The sequence below is a fragment of the Filicampus tigris genome, chromosome 3 (assembly GCF_054856515.1).
Source record: "Filicampus tigris isolate MCC_2025a chromosome 3, RoL_Ftig_1.0, whole genome shotgun sequence".
In the NCBI taxonomy this organism is placed as follows: domain Eukaryota; kingdom Metazoa; phylum Chordata; class Actinopteri; order Syngnathiformes; family Syngnathidae; genus Filicampus; species Filicampus tigris.
This window is the reverse complement of record NC_141219.1, coordinates 20,732,027-20,754,859: the sequence shown is the minus strand read 5'-3', so window position 1 is coordinate 20,754,859 and position 22,833 is coordinate 20,732,027. Positions and strand designations below refer to the sequence as shown.

General features: G+C 39.2%; 1 protein-coding gene across 1 annotated transcript; it reads left to right on the top strand.

Moving 5' to 3' along the window:
• Positions 1 to 1,173: 1,173 nt before the first annotated feature.
• tmod2 (tropomodulin 2) lies at positions 1,174 to 18,985 on the top strand. Its single transcript, XM_086025752.1, has 10 exons — positions 1,174 to 1,320; positions 9,047 to 9,276; positions 9,381 to 9,537; positions 13,299 to 13,421; positions 13,688 to 13,762; positions 13,951 to 14,081; positions 14,169 to 14,276; positions 14,353 to 14,496; positions 15,049 to 15,193; positions 16,570 to 18,985. Exons 2-10 carry the CDS (start codon positions 9,151 to 9,153, stop codon positions 16,599 to 16,601), a joined length of 1,041 nt encoding a protein of 346 aa, XP_085881878.1. The 5' UTR covers positions 1,174 to 1,320; positions 9,047 to 9,150; the 3' UTR covers positions 16,602 to 18,985.
• The last annotated feature ends 3,848 nt before the right edge of the window (positions 18,986 to 22,833 follow it).

Sequence of the window (22,833 nt, the reverse complement as noted above, 5' to 3'; positions counted from 1 at the left end):
TAGGCACTATAGCCTACTGTATAAATGATGATGATGATGAGTATTAAACTCTTAAAATAATAAATACCAACATGTTTCAGCTGATTTCTGTTATTTGACAAATGCAGCCATTGTACTGTACAGTATGTTCCAGATTTGTGTTGTATACAAAGCAATAAGCATTGTTACAGTGCATGTTGTGAACAAAGTGATGCATGAAATTCTATCATCATGGTCATGTGACATTGTTCTGAAGTGTACGCTAAAGTATTGTATTATTATGACTCACAATTTGTGAGTGCTGTGTGTGTTTAGAGAGATAAAGACAAGTTACAGCGACAATTTAGAGAGAGATAGGTGGTACTTTTTTTAAAACAAAGAAGCCCTGGGGAACTAATATTTAAATACTCTCAGTTTAACCAAAGCAATTGTACTATTTTTCATAATATTCAGACAACTAATCTGCTGTTGCTCAATATTATAATAACGTTTACACAACCAAACAATGTCAGTACATTGTTTTCCACCAATCATCTGCTTTCTATCCTGTAGATTCAAATATATACCATCTGTCCATGAATATAATTTGATACAACAAATCTGAGATACTGGCATTTTATATCAGTAAGACTCCACACAGGGGAGGCGGGAGCCGGGATCGAACCCACAATCTCTGAACTGTGAGGCGACGTGCTAAACAGCCTACCACCTACCCAAAACCTGATTGTAAAACAAATCATTTGTTGTAGTCGTAAGTTGGTCATCAAAACATGCATTGTGTTTTTAATTTACACAATGCATCTTTACTGTTTTTGCTTGGATCATTGAAAATTCCATGGGCGTGGGGGCAGAAAAATGTTGTCCAATTCTGTTGTCCAATGACCCTTATATTGCTATGATTCAAAATTGTTAAATACATACACAGTATATGCACTGTCACTGTCATATGTGTTACATTTTCCCTTTTCTGTCAAAACTGACCTTCCATGCATGTTTTATTAAGAGTCCACACAGCTAAACTGAGGATAAAAAGTAATATTATGCTTTTAAAAGTAAAATTAAATGGGCTATAAAAAATACAGTAGTACATTCTGTCTCTTTCAACTCATTTCCGCCCCACTAGCAGTTTTTTTCCTCAGGGGGAGGGTACTTTGCTACCATTGGTTAAAAAATCGTGTAACTGCTGTGTCTATTGGTCAATTTGTACGTCAGTCAGTGAATATGCAGCACTCTGTTTTCCCTGTTTTACCACCCTTGGGCTGAGTTAAGAAATCAAACGGTCTGGACACTGTCCTCACGAGGAAGTCCTCTCATCACTCCACCTCGTTTCATCTTCCCCAGGTAAGACGTGCGAGGGATGCGTTCACTAAACGCGTATGTTTATCGGTGATCTCGTGGGAATAATTGCAGTTATAGTACATAAACTGCCACTTGTATGTTTGTATGCATGTATGCCCTCGAGCTGGATGAGCTAGCTTCAACCATTAGCACTGTTGAGCAAATGTTAGCCTGTTAGCTGGCTGCTGTCAGGCTGTTTTTATCAGAGAACAAGTTTCAGTGGATATTCAAAATCGTCTTCATTTAAATGTGGATTTGCTTATACCAATGTTATGTAGATTATGACGGATTCTAACTACCGGTCGAATCGTCATAAACATGTCATGACGAGTTAAACGTAGGTGATAAATGAAATTCATAGTGGTTACATTTACGTAAACTTCTCCACAGAACGCAATTTACGCGTTGTCAGTCAATGGGCGTGTTGTTGCTGACAACACAATAACGTCCAATTATTCACGTACTTGACACAAGTGCTCCGTCTAGTTCAGTATCTCGTTTCCAGGATATGATTAAATTTCGTTTCAGGCAAACGCAGTAACACGTCAGTATTCGTATAGTTTCAAGCTAGGGCTACTCCCATCATTGAGAGCATTGAAGGAGGAAGTGTAAAATATCACATACAGTCAATAATCAGCTGCAAGATCATGCAGTTGTGTTCCTGAATCCAAGTATACTTTCATGTTCACATTCTACATCTGAGTTCATTTTAGGTTTAGTCTATCTGCGGCATTGGTGAATGCTGGGTGTGGCCCGCATGTCATGGTGCATGGTTGCTCGGGGAAAGTGAGCTTTCAGCTGATCGTCTTACAAGCTGTGAGGTAGCTGCTGTTTGTACCTGAATGGAGTATGCATGCTGACATGATAATTCGTGGTGAAACCTACCGTCTGCCACACCTACCCGATGCAGTGTTTTGTTGCAGACAAACAGGCTCTGCAGATAGGATTTGTTTGTATAAAGAGAAAACAACCTGCTGAGAAATCTTGTGTACAGTGTAAACCAAACGAGTTGTGAGCTTCGTGGCAAAGATTTTACGTTGCCATTATTATTTATTATTTTTTTGCAAAAGAGTTATTTAAGTTAGAGTTATCCGATTAATCGTTTCAACCCTACTTGCTTTTAACACAAATTTTGGCTCTCAACACAAAAATAGTTTTAAGTTGGGGCACTTGTAAATTAAGATACTACTATACTGTAGCTTAAAAAAATTACAGAGTCAAAACCATCATCACGACCATCATAGAGCCTTCAATAACGATAGTTTGTTTTTAACTACAAGCATTTTAACATTCTAAACTCCCATTCAAGCCAATTTATTTATGTACTCTAGCTAGAGCTGCAGTTATCGAATATATCCCGTCTAGGGCTGAAACGAGTCCTCGAATAATTTGGGTACCATAGGTACCTGATTCTGCCTTGAGTACCCGCTTTATTTATGTGTACGCTCTCAGGAAGAAGTCAAGCCTATAGATGACAGTAACACACCGCCAATGTGGTAAAAAGGCCAGCTTCAAAATATACCTTACCTGACCATAAATACATGGACATCAATGCATTGCTACCCTTTTATTTTGAATTTGTTCCTGGCAGCGTTTCGCAGCATAACTGCTGACTTGACACGTCTTCCAGACTGTTTGGGGTGTTTATATTGCCGTCACAAACTGTTGCTACCAACAACACGTCATCCTGAGATAATTTTGAATTGCTAAGTAAGGACACTAAGAAAAATTACTTAATTACGCAGACACTCCTGCTGCCAGCATTTAGCAGCGTCTAAAATCTCACTGATGTTTCTAGAGAGGAAAATAGTGTGCTGCAATGTTTAAATTGTATAAATTGTTGATTATGTGAAAATTAATACCAGTTGGTCGTTTATTATTAAGTGTATTTTTTTTTTGTCTGTATTGATAATTGTTCTCTAAGTCATTCACTGCCAAAGATGAATTTATTTGTATTTTCACAGTCCAGCCATTCAATCCCAGGAACTTCTTTGTATTTTTTTCAAATTTTCTTAAAATGTTAGGATAAAAGTGGGTCTGAAAATGTCTGGCAGTGAATGAGTTAACCAAGCAAATCATCCATCCATCCATTGTCCAATCCGCTTATCCTCAAAAGGGTCACGGGCGTGCTGGTGCCTATCCCAGCTGTCTTCGTGCAGTAGGCGGGGTACACCCTGAACTGGTTGCCAGCCAATAGCAGGGCACACAGAGACAAACAAACATTTGCACTCACAGTCACACCTAGGGGCAATTTAGATTGTCCACACCTAGGGGCAATTTAGATTGTCCAATTAACCTCCCGTGCATGTTTTTGGAATGTGGGAGGAAACCGGAGTATCCAGAGAAAACCCACAAAGGCACGGGGAAAACATGCACGGATTCGACCTCTGCAACTGTGAGGCGGACATCTATTTTTTATTTTTATCCGAATACCTGGTTAATCAATTTTCAGTAAGATATCCAAATACCAAAATATTCGATACCTGCAGACCTAATCCCATCAATTAATCGACTAATCTAATACAAAATTATTTTACATTGTTAAACACAATCGCAGGTCCCTGTGAGGTACATGTATTATTTTCAGAGCTGGGCATCGTCTATCCGTCTATTAACATCTGGGCGGTATTTCCAGCTGACCCCTGTGTCCCAGACCGTCCCTCGTTGGTGACAGCCAAATGGCATCGGGAACATAATTTTCACATCAGTGGGCGGGTCTGAAATATAGACAGGAACTCATAGACTGACTAAAGCCTCGATGAATGCCCAGCTCTGATTATTTTTGTTCACTTGGGGGTCGCCATCCTCACTCGACTCTACTCGAGTATCTGTGACTTTTTGAATGTGAATTGCTTTAAAAATCTGCTGGGCCTGGTCTGGTGAGTGACGTGGGTGTCAAAGAATGAGAGAGTAGAGTTGGCTCGCGGCAGTTTTGCGTGTACACTCAATCTGCACTACTTTTCTTGTATTGTTTTTAAGCTTTCTTTTTTTTTTTTTTCATTTTGGCCAAACTGAAAGACCGGGAGCTCCTTGAAAGCTTCTCTTATTATAAATAGTACAGTAATAATGTAGTATGTGTCTTGAGTGCGCAGCTTGAAATGGGGAGTATGCAATCATGTGTGTTATTTTGAGGAATACCCCATTTCCTGCCTTGTCATTGCCAAGACCTTAGGCCTAGATAGACCAATCCGACGTTGGCCAACTGTGACAGACGCTTACCCCCTGTGACGTCGGGCCGGCTGTCGGCACGTCACGCTGGAGGAATACACGACAGACAGCGACGCTGACCATTAAAGTACCTTCTGCGCATGCGTGAGATCTAATACCCTTCCACACCATCGGCGGCAGTAGTCACCATTTCTCATGGTTAGAAAAATCCAACCGGAAAGCTATAGGCGGGGGCGGAATATAAAAACGTAAACAATGCATTCAGCTATTTTCTTCGCTCCCGATGAACTCCCACGCAAAGTAAACACTCACGTTCTTGACTCGGTAAAGTGAAATAGTTAAATAGTCAACTCTTGTACATGTAAGAAGATTAAGGTAGCAAAGGCTGTTTATCCGCATTTGTCACTGCCCGTTGGTGCTCCGAGCGCTGATTTGCTAGCTAAAAGCCAATCAGAGTGACTCATGACGCCGATTCAACATGCTGAAACGCCCACCAGACGCTTCCTGACATATTACGACGCTTCGGCGGTGGTCACTACACCAATCAGACGCCGCAATCAGACGCCACGACGTTTCACGACCTCTGAAGTCGGATTGGTGTATCTAGGCCTTTTAAGAGAGCCTATTTATTATTTACATGTGTAAATTTGTATTTCTTAACATTTGAAAAAAATAAAACATTTATTTTGGGCAAGACACATTTCAGACAAGTCTTCTCACCTCTGTATTTGGTCGATTATATAGATTGTATTCACAATTTCACACACTATTCTTCCATCATCAGCGTAGTGTAGTGGAGGATGAACAAGATGGAGACATTATGGGAATAAAATAGAGCAACGTGTGGGATGAGGAAGCTGGGTAATTCTAACTATAGTCTTGTGTCAGGGCGGTCTACTGTAATAAGGGACTAAGACTAAAGCACTTCCTATTCATTTCTCTCATGTATTTTTTTTCTTTTCCTCCCACCACTTACAACCTTTGGATATCTAATTACAGATTTGCAAAATCATATACATGTGGCTCCGTTATGCTCTCTGCTAATAATATGCAAGTTGAAGTGTCAATTGTGCGCGCGAGGTCAGTGTCAAGAAGGCCAAGGTGACAAAGTGTGTTGTGTAGACAGGTTTGCAGCATTATTGGCTTACTGTTTGTGTTGTAGGATTAGCAGAGATGAGAAGGAGAATGGAATTAATCAGACTGTACTAGTGAATCCTTTTGGTGCGCTGTCTTCACCCTTCACCCATTATATCGCAGTGTGCATGCACTAATATTTGTCTATTTTACTGGGCCTTGAAGTGGTTGCTGTTTGAGAAAAGAGGATAATATTGTGAACGGTGTTATTTCGGGCTCATCTTGTCATAAGAGCATTATATGTGTGTGACTTATGTTTATCCTGGCTGCTTTATCCTGCACTTTCTCCAAATCCTGACCAGAACTATCATCACACTTTTACCCCCAGTGCTTTTCAGTAGTAGCTGACATTTTGACCAGGTATGCACCGATACCACTTTTTTTTCAGCCCCCTACAAGTACCAATATTTTCATTTGAGTACTCGCCGTTATATGGTGACAATGTTTTATTGAAAGCATATATTGTTCACAAAGACAAACTTAACATCTCAAATATTACTCAATATTACTCTTCTTATTCACACAAATACCACACTTATAAAACAACAGTCGTCGTTTCTCCAAGGTATGTTTCAAAATGAATTTCTTCCGATGTTTTTAAAATCAACCTGCTTGTGTTGAAAATGCCTAAATTTGCAGTTGGCTTTAGTGTTGTCACCCACACATGGGTGTTATTTTAAAAAATTATTGAACAATCTAAAGTGTTAAAAACGGCTTGCTCTCTTTCACGAGCAATTTTAGCTGGAGGCATTAAACCTGCAGATCCTGCAGCACAAATGCAAGACAGATGAGATTACCATTAAACCACACTGTGGGCTGATAAACTGTATCACTTGGTGAAACACAGCCCAAATTCCCATCCATGGTTTTGTGGCCCATCACTGATGAGAGAACACCAGGTGCGCTGCGGGAAATTACTCAATTTAACCTGATTGATCAAAAAATTATGTGCCACAAATATTTCATTGTTTCAAAGGTTAAAGCGGAAGTCAACCCAAACACCCCATTTTTTCAAGAATCTGTTCCCAGCAGGCCCACCAGTTGAAACATGGCATTCTGATTAATTTGGGGTTCGTGGAATATAAGTTAAGCAGCAAAATGCACTCGTTTTGCTGACCTGTTTTCTGAATCTGAGCCGTGATTGGTCGTCGTGAGCAGTTGTGATGTCATTTTCAGTCGACCGAAGACAAAATGGCCGCCCCCGGAGATGGCTGAAAACGAGTCGTTTACACTTATTCCACAAACGCAATATTTATTAGAATGCCCTGTTTCAACTAGTAGGCTTGAAATAAAAATGTTTGCGTTGACTTCCTCTTTAACATTCTAAACACTGGCCCTGCTGTATATAAAACTGTATGGCAACTTGACACATTTGAGTGAAAATTATCTGAGTGGTATTATTGCTGTTGATTAAAGCCATCAGTGTTGACATTTCAGTTCAACGTTATCCGCTGGCACTCAGGCTGGCTAATGCCCCTGGTGTGACTCTTAGCATTTCTCCCTAATGTGTTTGTTGTGGTGGTTTAATGGAGCAGGAAGGCTAGGGGAAGAGTTAGAGAAGGACAAAGGAAGAATTGTTGAGGCGAGCAACCGAACAGCACATGTACAGTAGCTACAGCGTCTTGAGGAAACTCCTCTGAAGTGGAGAAATCCCTGACTCCAGCAGCACCGGGGAAACAGCCAGAAATGTTTAAAGAATCTTTTAGGTTGAGGTAGTTGCTTAATGTTCACTTTCTTGTAAAAGTAGTCCCAAGAAAACCTAAAGGGGAAGTCAACCCAAACATATTTTTTTCAAGTATGTTCTATGCAAGCCCACTAGTTGAAACAAGGCATTCTGGTAAAATATTGCATTTGTGGAATAAGAGTTAATCCATCCGTTTTTAGCCATCTCTCGGGGCAGCCATTTTGTCACTTCTGTCGACTGAAAATGACATCGCAACTGCTCAGGTAACGATCATTCACGGCTGACCAGTTTTCTGAAGCTGAGCTGTGATTGGCCGTTACCTGCGCCCTGGGCAGTTGTGAAGTCATTTTCAGTCGACAGAAGTGACAAAAGAAGTGAGATGGCTAAAAAAGTGTGTTTTTTGCTGATTAACTCATATTCCACACACACAATAATAATCATAATGCCATGTTTCAACTAGTGGGCCTGCTGGGAACATATTCTTGGAAAAAAATGTGTTTGGGTTGCTTTTCTCTTTAAGGAAAGTTTGGGGTTAAATGTCTGCCTAGTTTTGTGGAGGGAGTAGGGCTAACAGATGTGGACAGCTTTAGGAAAATCTGGAAATGATGAGGTCATGTTGTGTTCCAACTGTGGCGTGGGAGAGTGAACAGAAAATGGAGGTCTCATCACAGAGTCTCACGGGATAGACACTCATTCTGAAATGTCTTCACCATGCTTCATTCATCACTCAGGCACATTGTTTGTTCAAATGTTCCTATGATGGCACATATGGATTTAAAATTACGCATCAGGGTCAGTTATGATATGGTAGACAGAGACTTTGTTTGTCTCTGGTGTTGAAGTAGCCCGTTGGGTTCACCGGACGAGAGTTAGCTGTCTTGATAGGAGCGGTCAGTTTGTGGATTTTCTGAGAAAGTTGTTTCTTTGTTCCAGCTGTGGGGTTGCGTCATTGCAAAGCTTTATGTGCGGCACAGGCGGCTGTGATCAACAATTGTTTCACAAGGATGAGATCAACATTGGCCCCGTTTACAAAAGACTTGATTACATTTGCTGGAATTTTTTAATAAGAGTGAGGCATCCACTTATGACTCTGGGCTATGCTCTGCAAGGAAAACTACAAAAGGAATGGCTCTTCAAATGACAATGTTTTGATGATGATTTATTTGAAAACATTCTATCTGTGTAGCACGGCAGACGGACGTATGGATTGCACGTCTGCCTCACAATTCTGAGATTCGGGTTTCAAATCCTCACTTGGGCCTCCGTGTGTGGAGCTTGCAAACTCTTCTCGTCCCCACTTGCGTGGGTCTCTCACATTCAAAAACATGCATGTTCTTTGAATTTGAAGACTCTAAATTGCCCGCAGGTGTGAATGTGAATAGTTTAGTCTATACCTGTATTTGTCCTGAGATTGGCTAGCGACCACTCCAGGTGTACCCCACCTCTCATCCAAAGTCAGCTACGATGGGCTTCAGCTCACCTGTGACCCTAATGCGGATAAACGGTATAGAAGATGGATGGACAGCTGGACGTCATTACCGAAATATTGTTACTGTTGCCTAATTGTAGTTGAATAGAACAGTTTTTTTTCAGAACACAATTGTCGAACGACGAGTTGCTAGGCAGAAATCATAGCACTCAATCGTAACTGAACCTAGGGCAAAAAAACTAAAGTAAACATTTTAGTCATATTCCAGCTGACAGAAACAGGAAGTTATATTGTTTGTGTGTTTTTTCTCTTAGTCTTCAGGTAGCCTTTTCTTTGCTGTGGGGCAGCAAAGCGGAGACATTGAAAGTGGGGCTGCAGTCTGCTGTTCAGTGTGGTCGGGAAAGCAACAGTGAGCATCATGACGTTGTCATTCAAAAAGGACCTGGACAAGTACAAGGATCTGGATGAAGATGAGATCCTTAACAGTTTGTCGGTGGATGAGCTCAAACAGCTGGAGACGGCACTGGAGGAAATGGACCCAGAGGTCAGCGCTCAGTGACAATTGGAGGAGGGGGCCGTTTCTGATCTATATCTTTTCATGTATTTCAATTCACACATCTACTAATGTTTGTCTTTGGTCCCACTTAGAATGCGCTTCTTCCGGCGGGTTTACGTCAGAAGAACCAAACGACAAAACAAGCCACAGGAAGGTTTGACAGAGAGCGTCTCCTCAAGTACCTGGAGAAGGAAGCTATGGAGTACAAGGACAGAGAAGACATCGTACCCTTCACCGGAGAGAAAAAAGGTGCGTGAAGCTGAGCAGCATGAATCCATTATGGTCATAAGAAAAGCAACACAGTTGAACAGCGAAATATTAAGGCGTCAGGATAAAATATGCTTACATGTAATATAGTTAGTGTAAGTATTTCCGAGTCCACTCTTAAAAGAACTGCAACAATTTGCCTCGTAAAAAAGGAAAAGGACACTTGCTATTGCAGACATCAACCATATCACGATGATGATGATAGTTAAAAAAAAACAAGAGACATGTTGTTAACTCCGCCTACTTATTCATAATGTGAACTGGAATGGAGAACTGGTGTGCCTGAGTGGGTTTGTGTCTGTAGTGGTAATGCAGTTGAGACGCACAGCTGTAACTACTCTGCTGCTGTCTTTGCAAATATTACTATAACGCTTGTCCGCTCTTATGCAACATGATGGCGGGAGTGCGGGGGAGCACCACCATTGTGCGTGGGGTGAGCTGACAGAAAGCATATAAAGCAGTGCAACAGTGAACTGTATTTTGGACTCAGTTCTAGAAATTAGTACGGTGGTGCCTTGACTTAAGACTTTTTTTTCATTCTGCCAAAACCCTTGTATCTCAAATTGTATTTCCGTATTGAAATACATGGAAATGCCATTAATCCGTTACAACCCCACATTAGGCTCCTTCTGGTGTGTGATCTTTGGCCACCAGGGGACAATAGAATATAGACATACAGACACAAACAAAGAGGAGTTTCAAAACTGAGTGACTCCGGAAGATGCTCTAATATTAATACTGTATATGTTAGTATTGCTATAGTACCTGTCCACATGGATTGGCTCACTGTTTGTGTTCAAATATCCTTTAGTCAAGGGTTATTACACCATACATGTTGGCACGGCCCATAAGTGTGTATGCATTTTCAACAAGTCCTAAAAAAAAAAATGGAAATCTTTCCCTACATAATATAGTAGTTGGGCCTTATTCAATACACCATTTTGGAATCCCTGCAAAATAATTATCCTGGAGTATTTGCTTGCCGATCCACACTTTGGCACTATTGCTACAGCAGTGATGTCATGAAGTAGCTTATCTAAAGTAAAAATAGAAATTTGAGACTTTGAATTAAGATAGTGGTAATTAATTTGAAATAACCTGGAATTAAATAATACCGCCTAGGCTGAACAATTAATCAAATTCAAATCGACATTCCAATGTAGTAGAATCTAATTTTCAAAACGAACAAACCTCTGCCTCATTTCGGTCGGTCGGTAGGATTAATTAATTTATTTAGATAAGTTTAGTGCTTACGAAGTGCAGTCCATATGTTTGGAAATCATTGTTTCATGAAACATAGAAAATTGAAGTGATAAAGCCACAAATTTATTTTATTTTTGTAGTCTGTTTTATAACTCAATGATTGGATGGATGGATTTTATGTTTTCGTCACACTTTTTTGGTGCAATTTTGTGAAGTTGTCAGAGTAAACGTTTAAAAGACTGCAATTCAAAGCACAGCGAGTTAACAACTCTAGAATTGAACTAGATATCTGTCATATTAATTTGTGGGTCCTTTGCCTTTATTTATATATTTATGACCAAAACATTTATGTACAATAAATCTGATATTGTTTATTGTAATACAGATTAATTTATTGCTTGTTTTTTTTTTTAATATTAGAGAAGAGGACCTTGAAAAATTATTGCATATTAAATCGCAATATTCGGGGGGGGGGGTAATGGCAGTTAGATTATTTTTCAAAATTCTTCAGCCCTCTAAATCCAGCTGTGCCATAATAATGACCTTTCCTTGCTGAAAGAAGCTACTTCTTATACGCATGCTTTTGAAGAGCTTTGCAGGACACCATAGTGGGAAAACGGTATAGCAGAAGAGGGATGGCAGCAAACTATGAAACAGTGTTCTGTTTATCATCCCTACCTCAGTAGTGTAGTGCTAGCATGGTCCAAAGGAGTTCCCCTTGTCGGAATCTTTTAAAGATTAATATATTCTTTGAGCTAATGTCGAGGAAATGTGAAGATGACATCTTGACATCCATGCTGAACCCGCACTGGTAACTGGTCGTAATGCGTTCCATATGTGCATGTGTGCAAGTCCTATGACGACATGGAAAACTTGAATCATTGCTGTAATTATGTGGAATGTTGCAGATTGCCTTCCCCTTCTTCATTTCACCCCCTGCTGATAAATTAAAACAGCCTCCTTGAGTGCCTTGGAAGCCACTGCAAAGGATATTATCCTCTTTTATAATCAGTTTTTCTTGTCATTTTTCTCTTGGGTTTTCTATTCTAACTCAATTTCCCTCATTTCCAATCTAAGAAGTTTGAGGTTTTGTATGTAGAGATTAACAATGTATACATTTTGAGGCTTTTTAAATCTAATCGCTGGCATACAACGTCAATAATTTGCTTCACTTCCTGGAAGACATACCCTATTTTTCTCTTTGTGCTAGCATCAGGATTCTTTGCGATGTGACTCATGTTTGTGGTTTCCTTTTGGTGTGTTCGTAGTTGAATCCATGATGTAGATAAAACTGGGATTTTTTTGGGATGTTATGACCGCAAACCACAAACGTCTCTAATGTCTTTTGCTCCAAATGAACAGGTGCAGGAAGGAGCCTGATAATTGTATTTACTGTTTTGTTGGCTCCAGGAAGTGCCAGATCCCCCACCAGGGGCCAGTATGAGCAATTAGACTGGCTTGACTGACTTAGAAACAAGTAAAAAGCGCCTGTTTTTTTGCAGGCATGTAGCTCTGGCATCCACAGGCTGTGACACGGCAGCAGCGCAGTCTAGATTACAGTTCACTTATTGTTCATGACTTCCTTCCCTTTTCTCCCTTCTTTCCTCAGAGTGGTTGCCATGGCACTGCCATGCTCGCCTGACTGTTAGTCTTAGTTCAGCTCAACTGAGTATTGTGGTGTGGAATGTTGTAGCAGAAGAACACCGCGTGGAGCCGAACCCTTTTTAAAACGGCCCAATGAGCCACATGGATCTCTGACGATCTGAAAAAAAAAAAAATACTAAATGAATTAAGTCAGTACAATTGTAAGATTTCTGAAAGCAAAACACATTTTGCACATTCATCGTTGAGATATGAAGCCGCATTGTTGCTGAGTGCACAGAAAGCAGTCACTTGGTGACGGTCTCAATCTGCTGCTGTTACTCATGCTGTGTGTCGGAGGCAAATGAAAACAAATGTGGTTTGAATTATTTTGATTAATCATGCAAATGCTATTATATTAGCACAACACAAGAAAATCGGAGGGTCAAATTTTAACTGAACTGGAATGACAACTAGATTGATCAATACATACCATTTATAATATTAGAACAGCGTATAGGATGTTTTTTAAAATATGCATAATATTGATTTTATGTATATAATATGTATAGCTTTATTTACCCAGGAAGGATTTCTCACACACAGTGGAGTTTTGTTACATAAATCAATATTGAATGGTGTGACATAAGACCCTGAAAGTTTCTGGCACTGGCAGCAAACTTAAAAAAGAAAGATCATTTAGATGGATACTTTACGGATACTTTATTCATCCCATGCGGGAAATTGAATTGGAAGCCGGTTGAAGATTAAGCTCTTCTGCTCTGAAGAGTATCATGAGAGGCTGTGAAACATTATGTAGCATGTAAAACTTTTACTTTAACCTGCTTTTATCACCATGTCAGACAAATAATTTATTTTCTTGTCCATTTTAACAAGGATGCAATCGTCTCCTTGTTGTCGTGCGCCTTCCTCAACTCTCTCTCATTTTATCTCTGCAGGCAAAGTATTTATTCCGAAAGAGAAACCAGTAGAAATGCGACAGGAGAATGTTACAACCCTTGACCCGGAATTGGAGGAAGCCCTGTCCAGTGCCACAGATACGGAACTCTGTGATCTTGCATGTAAATGGAATTATTATTTTTTATTTATTTTTTTTTTTACATTTATATGGGCTGAAGAAACAAAACACCTATAGAGTCTGCCTCTGCTAGCACAGCTAAACACGATCCCATTTAGCGCTCACACTTGTGACTCCACCTTTTATTGTGTTCTACTAGTCCAAATCATACCATGTGTTCCAAGACCACCAGTCCCAGATTGCCCTTCAGATATACTTTTATTTTAGGTTACATGTCTGTGCATGTCATACGCCTCTTTTTGTTTGCAGCAATCCTGGGTGTGCACACGCTTGTAACCAGTAATCAGACGTATGACGGAACTGGAGCGAAAGAGGGCTACAACAGTATGTAACACAAAAAAACAACAACACTAACTTCTCCTACATTAATGTAGTAATACTGCTATAACTAAAAACCATATCGTTATTGTTGATATGCAATCGCCTTAACCTTAACAAAAATTCAGCAGTCACAAAAAACAAAACAAAACACAAAAGGGTAATACAAACCATTGTTTGGTGTTTCTCTCAAGATGTGGTTAAAGGGGAGAAAATGAACCCCGTGTTTGACGAGCCCCCCAATCCCACAAATGTAGAAGAAACGCTGAACAGGATCAAGCGCAATGATGCCTCCTTAACGGAGGTCAACCTGAACAACATTAAGGTGCAACACTCACTGAGAATCAACATACTTTGATGGTCAGTTTTCCAACAACCTTCAACCGAGCCCCTTGCTAATTTCTTTACGCAGAACATCCCCGTCCCCACTCTCAAAGACTTTGCCAAAGCCATGGGGAAGAACACGCACGTAACCAAGTTCAGCATGGCAGCCACACGAAGTAACGACCCCATTGCAGTGGTGAGGGACACTCATCTCAGGGCTTTTACCACACAGAGATACTCTGTAGTCACTTTTTAAAACGTTGCCCTTCCAGGCGTTCAGCGACACGCTGAGGGAGAACAAGACGCTGCGAAGTTTGAATTTGGAGTCCAACTTCATCACTTGTGCTGGAATGCAGTCGCTGATTGATGCATTGCGAGACAATGACACGCTCACAGAGATCAAGATAGACAACCAGGTAAATACACGTCAGAACTATCTGATTCATTTGAAGCTCAATTTAGCTTAGAGTGGCTGAATTCAGCTCTGAATATTTTGCAGTCGTATTTCGTCGCTCTTTCGGTCGTTACATTGTAACTTAATAAATGCCAAACCAACATACCAAACTGAAACGCGTTAGATAACGTATGTTATGCTGTCAAAGTTCAATCGTCATTGTTCCATCTCCCTGACTGCTCCGTCCAATGATTTGCTGGCTTTAGCTGTAGTACTCAATACTTTCGCCTTATTTAGATGTCTGACAATGTAAATGGCAACTGGCAAAACAAAGCTTAGAAAATATTTACCTATATGTCATATTTTCCACTAGCCAGTCAAACCACGTGCTCGTGGCTCGTCTGACGTGCAGACCTTTTAACTCATTCACTCCCATTGACGAATTTGTCTTTTCGCTGTGCAACCATTCAATTCCAGGAATTCATTCATTTTTTTTTTTTTTTTTTTTTTTCAAACATTAGGGTCTGAAAATGTCTGACAGTGAATAAGTTAAGATCCTGGAATTGTATTTCAGAGGCAACAGCTGGGTACCAATGTAGAGATGGAGATAGCTAAAATGTTGGAGGAGAACAACAGCATAGTGAAGTTCGGCTACCACTTCACCAAGCAGGGGCCGCGCTCTCGAGCTGCTGCCGCCATCACCAAGAACAATGACCTGGGTATGGAGCACACTTGCATATATGCACAACACTTGAAAACATGTTGCAACCTGCGCTGAATCTGCTCATTACAACAAGTCAGGGTGTGGGGCGGTTCGTGTCATGACAAATGAGACACAAATGTGACGTACCCAGCGGAAACATTTGCCGTTACGTCAATTCACATTGACAAACTCTTGCTTTCTTTGATACATTTAAAATAATTTATTGCAGATGAAAATGAAATAGGATTAAAACATTTTACAGCACCACAGAGTTCTACTCATTCCCACAATGTGCTAATTGTCGCATACACCTCCGGGTGTGAAAACGTGCTTTATTTGAGTATTTGCTATTTTCACCACATTAAATTGGTTAGAATTGCATAAAAATTACAGACGAAGTCGGGATGGACCAAACCTACTTGTGAAAAAATGAATTTGACCATATTTTGACTTTCAAGGTTTTTCGGCCGACAGCGACGATATCTAATTTTATTTTAGTATTTCGAGATCACAATAATCTTGGAATTGACAACTACAATCGATCAAACACAAATAAAATACTTTGTTAAGTTTTGATGTTGCTGCATGCAGCAGGCAGCTAGCTGACACGTCAAGTGCTGTCAAACGTCTCTGGAGAAGGCGAATGCTAATCACCAAAATTGCACAAGGTCTGAAGAAAGACGTTAACAACTTTGACGTAATAACAAGACACGATACACGTTTTTGAGACAAATAACACGCACTTCAATCGGACACTTATAATTAATTTTCCCAAGCCACGCAGAGCCGCAACAAAAGGATGAAAGAGCCACAGGCGGCTCCGGAGCCGCGGGTTGCCGACTGCTGGTCTAGACATTAATGGCTGTGTTTTGAGTTAATTTGAGGGGATGCTAAATTTACACTGTTATATAAGATGTACACTGACATTGTACATTACATTGTAGAAAAGTGTTATTAAGATAAAATAAGTGAAAATCACAATATTGACATGTACGTAGTTTTACTTTCTGTTGCTGTTTTACATCAATTTTACCTTTCAGTTCCTGGATATTGTTTTGGATGCTCTTGACTTTCTAGGCACCGATGATCTGCTCTCTCTTTTAGTTCCTCCTCCTGTCAGAGCTGCAGTAGCACAGGTCTGATGCATGGGGTGTGCTCAGTACAAGTTAACAATGACTTCTCTTCACAGTATTCATGGGACCATTCACTGCATTAAGAGTGGCGCCATCTTAGTTTGTTCCGTATGGGTGTGAACGTTGACCACGTGCTGACTCACACACATTGCTCCGATAACTAACAAGTTGTAGTTTAGCATGTTATCTTTGTTTCCATTTCATTTAGCCTTTGCAGGAGGAATAACGAAATTTTAAAAAGTTTTGACTTTCTCCGCAGTTCGCAGGAGACGAGTGGAAGGGGACCAGTAGAGGTGGAGTGCCGCCCATCTCCCAGCCAATCATGTCGCTTCATCTCGCCATGTGGAATCATTTCCACCAATGCGCTGATCTCATCTCGCCGTGTGGAACAAGTCTTGTGCCAAACTGTGGGGCAAGGCGCAGCAAGATCGTACATCTGAGAAGAAGAGAAATAACTGGAATGAAACGCCCTCCTCAACCCATATATGCGTTTATTATTATTATTATTATTATTTTTATGCTGTCATTGAAGGTGTAAATCAAGTTAGATTTTAGTCTTTCCATTTCAGCTGCTCCCGGGTTTCAGCCTTGAACTGATCTGTCCTGACTTTTTACTTTTCTTCTTTTATAATGATATATCAAATCAATTAACTGTTAGCATAACATCGCAGAATAGAAATTAACATAAACATTCAGGATCACCTCATGGAACACCAGGGTCACACCAGCAGCTCACACAGCTGGTCCCCCGCCTGCCTAAAAAACCCTCGATAGCTTTTACAAATCCACGCTGCTCTCCATCACGGTGTACAAACTGTCATTGCTGCAAGTGAAGGCCCATGTAGGCTCTGTTTTCCTTTTTATTGGCGCGATCTTGTAAAACCTCACAGCTGTTCCGATTCCTGTGAGCAAAGCATGTTTAGTCAGTGCTGACCTTGAGCTACAGTCAGCCTAATAAATGAACGCTTACTCGTCCCGTCTAGTTAAATACTGTACCCGCTCAAACGTACCACTGCATAATGTTTTATATTATTTCTCAATTGTTATATTTTAACTGATTTGTGTTTTCCCGACCTCCTGTAACAAATGGCAATTGTAACTCTAAATGACGGTTGGAACTATATACTGAACAGGATATTAATGTCATTCTGTAGTGAAAAGGTTTAACAGATGAAGCCATAAATTTGTACTCAGATGTTAACCCATGCCAAAGACCAACATACACATGCATTGCTTAATTGTGTCATTTTGGACAGATGTGTTTATGTTGGACTAGGTTCTCGTCTCTTTCTCATTGTGTCATTTCAGAAACATTCCTTGTGCATGTCTTTTTTTTTTCTTTTCGGTCGATAATTTGTAGTGAAAATGGTCAATGAAGTGACACAACAACTGAAGCAAGTGAATTGACTGTACAAGAAATTTAGTGTTTCCCCACTACTGAGTTCCCTTGAACAGGGTGGCCAACATTTTTGAAACCGAGCTACTTCTTGAGTACTTATTAATGGGCGACCAGTGATACACACCTCTGAAGTAACACATTTGCTCAAATTACCTTTAATTACAGAATGTGACAACACTGATGATGCTAAGATTTCTCACAATAATTATCAACAGTGATTAAATATCAAAGTGCAATACGTTAAGTTAGGTCAAAAGGAACGGGGGAACAATGGGCAAAACAAAAGTTGTATCAACATTTAATAGTCCCATTTCTAAAAATCTCTGCAAATGTTCATATTTTTAAATGCTCACCCATACAACAAAGATCGGAAATGTCAATGTCATATCACAGGTGAGCTCATTTTGGAACAGGCCTGAGGGCACCTGGTCGTGACCCCTGCCCTAGAAAATAAACAAGTAATTGATTCCCACTTCCATTGCACTACCACTGTCAAAAGAAAACTTCAAAATGCTTGTGAAATGTTTTTCAAAATGACGCTTCACAACTCACTTCCACATAATTCCTTGGCACCACGATGCCACACGATTGACTTGAGCACAAAAGCGAAATGAATTTGCAAATGTTGAACTGCGAACGTGTTTAGGTTGACTTTATACTGTATGAATTGAGGTTTCAGGCTATGTTACCTCCCCCACACGTTGACGTTCTCAGCAGGTTCTCCCATCAACATACTATTCATTTCTTCACATACTGTGTACCTCAAGCCAGACGTCTCAAGGTACACTAATCGGCTATACAGATGGCTCAAAAAATGAGCTACTTCAATCTTGTAAATACAGCACTGTCTTTGTGTCATAGGATCGTTATTCTGGGATGGCATCTTGTTTTAAAACTATCGACCATCATTTCGTTCAACCTGAAATGCAACATTCTTTCAACATGATTTGTATCTAGGCCTTGTTGGGTTCTTTGCATGTTCATATCCTGTCTTCACAGTACACACACAGGTGGACAGCTAATGTGCAGCTTCTTTGTTGGGCTTTGTTGATTGTCTGTGACTCATGTATATGAATTTTTAAATGGCATCTCAAATGCAATGAGTATGCACTCTAATGTGTGTACAACACAGATCTGCACAACTACTGTGGCAATTTTTTTTTTTACATTGTTAAAATAACAGGTGCCGACGCAACATAAAGACAAAAAAGACTGGTAAAACGCACTGCTGAATATGGTATCTTACAATCTTCAACAATAAATGTTTTTACATCCAGTCCATTTGCTATTCTTTGCTTAAGACACTTTTAACCAATTTGCAAAGATCGTAATTAATTTCATGCACGTCTTTTGGTGGTCTTTGTGGTTTGGGAGATATGCTTGCAGGTGTTCCTATGCACTCTTGAATCAAATCCAGTTTCTGTGATTGCACATGCCTGGGAGATGATGTCATTCATGTGTATGACTTCATCCTCAATGGTTTCACGGGGTCTGAGATGTGCGCTGGGCTGTTAACGGTGGAGAAGGATTTAGAGTTAAAATCTCACAGATTTTTTTTTTAGATCACGTAAGAGGTCATTAGCTTATGCGCAGTTGGTTTGACGTGCAAACACTGAACAATGCACTCATTAATCTAACAATACCTTGACAGGCACACACGGGTTAAAAAAAGAGGAATGAGAGGCTTAAATAACATTTAGGAAACATCAATAACATAACATTACGTCACATAAATAACATTAAGTCACTGCCGCACAGAAACTCAAAACATATAGCAGAAATTTCCAAGCCGAGTGGATTATGATTTGTAGTATCTGTTACAGATGAAGCGGCAAGGTTTGTTAAGTGTCAGATGTGCCTCTCAAGTAACATGCCGATTTTCCAACAGTCTAGAAAAGTATATCGCTCTGCCCAATGACGACTGACATTTTTTTTTTCAAAATGGGGAAATAAGGGTAATAAGTGTAAGAATTTAAGTTGGGGTTCCCGAACGTTTTATTGACCCTCCCACCCACTCTCACACACACAATACTGTGCATGCTTAAATTCATCACCGTTGTAAACGACTTTTGCCTTGCCATTCAAATTTGAACACATTGGTGTGTGGATTCATTCTTCTATCATGGTGAATAATTATGTGAAACAGTCCTCCAAACTAAGTTTAATAATCCAAACGCTAAACTATGTAATTATAAAATAATAAAATAAAAAAAATAATTCAAATACAAGCACACAAACACAATAAACTAATAAATGCTTCACGTTCCAAAGATGATCATTAAAAATTGATGAATTGCGCCATCTAGTGCTCGATATAATGTGACAATTAGCTAAGGTGTAGTGCCACAGTATTCCAGTAGGAGTAATAAGTGACCAAATGGTGGATTGAACAGATTTAGCACTGTACTGTACTGTACTGTACTTACATTCAAATGTCGAGCCATCCATTCTTTGTACCACTTATCCATAAAGATTAGACCTAAAGAAGAATGTAAATATCCACTAAGATTATGATGTCCCAAACATGTTAATTGTATTTGGGAATTCGAAGATAGCCCAAATCTGCAAATAACACTGGCCAACAGCAAATTTTAATCTGAGATGGCTTTATGTTTTCCTACTTTTGACAGATTTATTTTCTCTCTCTCTCTCTCTCTCTCTCTCTCTTTCTCTCTCTCTCTGTTTTTCTAGTCCATCAGTTTTTGGTATATTTTTATGTTTTTGTTTTTAAATTTGACCTATTAATTGATAAGTATGACTATATATAATCTATATATCACCTTTTATACACTATCGCACCGACATATTTTTTTAATATTACGATTGTCTTATTATGATTTCGTTGTATGCTCGATTTGTTGATTTTCATTTTTTTCTACCATGTAAAGTGCCTTTGAGTGTTTTTAAAGCGCCCCCCCAAAAAAACCCTATATATATATATATATATATATATATATATATATATATATATATATATATACATATATATATATGTTTTATATATATATATATATATATATATATATATATATATATATATATATATATATATATATATATATATATATATATATATATATGGTTTTATGCTATAACTATAAAATTGTATTGACCAGTGTAATTAATGCCCATTGAAAAAGGAAAAGGTTTTTAATGCTTATGGATGCCCCAAGATGGCGACAGAGCATTTTTTTAAAAAGTAAAATTAGTAAAATTAGTTAAAGCTATAGTCTGACTAAATGAAAGCTCCTCCTGTAGCACGAAAGCCACTAGTTGCCATCAAACAATATTTTATATTAGACATGGCCTTGGCGTGAGCAGAAAAACAACCAATAGGTGAGTTAGTCATGAAAGCGGATGGATGGGTTACAACCTAATAATTCACAAATAGTTGATTGTATTATAAATTACATAAATGATTGTACATCTGTATATAATTTCCAGTTTTTACATAGATTATCTATGGTGGTCACTTCAGTAAATTTCTCTGGTCCATCATTTACCATTCGCCAGCAGCCTGTCCCTCATTATGGTTGCGGATGTGCAAGGACCAAGTTGTTTGGTGAGCTGATGTTTTGAGGGATATTGCACCGAATGCAATATCTTAGCCGTCAACATCTATGGGTGCAACCAGATCATGAGGAGGCAGCTCAGTAGATTGTCGTCATGGTAACCGCTGTGACTATGAGTCATCATGTTCTTACTCCTCCTCCTTTGTTTCTGCTTTATTTGAGAGGGCAGCTGATATTATTCCTACTGTAAGATTAGCAGACATCCTTGGTTGCTATTCCGGGACCTCTCAACAAATGGAAAATGCCATTCATTTGTTCCAGCATTCATCCAGTAAGAACAACAAAATATGTTGTACTGCGTATTTTTATGAACCGTTCCATAATAATGTACTTTATACAAACATACAGAGATTACATAATTCAATAGAATTTTAAATAATTCAACAGTTTTTAGCACATTCAATTGAATGCCCATCATACTGCTCTTTTTGTTGTGCCTGCCTTGGGCACCCATGTAGAGAATAAGACAAACACAAGAAAATACTGTTCATTGAGACTCTCAGCTCATCAATACAGCACTAATATTAGTCGTTCTTTGCGGGGGACAAAGAATATATGACTGTGAGTAATATTATATTGTCTATGAATGTGTACGTTTGTTAAATTTCCTAAAGTGTATGTTAGCGTTAAAATAGTGGATGGAAAGGCTAAGCACTTTGTTACAGCTGTGGTCATTTTTTTTAAAGTGCTCTATAAATACAGTTGAGTTTAGCAGAGTTGAAATAAACAAAACTACATTGATGATATGGATGTGCTTAATCCCACCATTGTAAATTGTGAATCAGCTGCACTTGTATCCCTTGGTCTCTTGGTTCTATTATGCACAACAGCTGATTTCCATTTGAAAATGTCACCAAGTGAGATTTTTTGTATGTTTGTATCTCCATTGTAATATATTCACCATTTGACCATCATGAATGTTGTAACCCAATATTTTCACCCATGGCAAATTAAATTTCATTGTGTGCATCCCAAAGCAGCACCTGCCCTCTTTGTGCTCCAGGTGAATAACACATCAGCACATTTCATCAGCACCATCCAGTGCTGCATCATTGTTTGCAACCACTTTGAGTGAATAAAGGATTCTATAACTTATGAATACATTAATTTAAGAGGAAAAAAACTAATTACATTAATTTGGCGATTCTTTTGTGCTCTAAATATTCATGGAGCAGACAAAGCAGAAACAGGAACAAGAGGCAATGGAAAAAATATTGATATCATTAACAAAAAGGTGAGGAGAATATTTAGACATGGGAGTCTTTCCCTTCATGAGTTCACAGTGTTCACGTAACAATCTCATTATCGAGCACTCCAATGATGGGTCTTTTGTCTGCAGTTCTATAATGATTAATTGACCCGTTGCTCCCGAGAAATGCAGTACAGGACCACAGGAAATAATAAAAAAATCATTACTTCCCCCAATTCATATAAAATAAGATAGTGGAAGCTGTGAATTTAATTTGGCAGCTACTGTATGTTAACTAAAAAATTGTTCTATCTATCTATCTATCTATCTATCTATCTATCTATCTATCTATCTATCTATCTA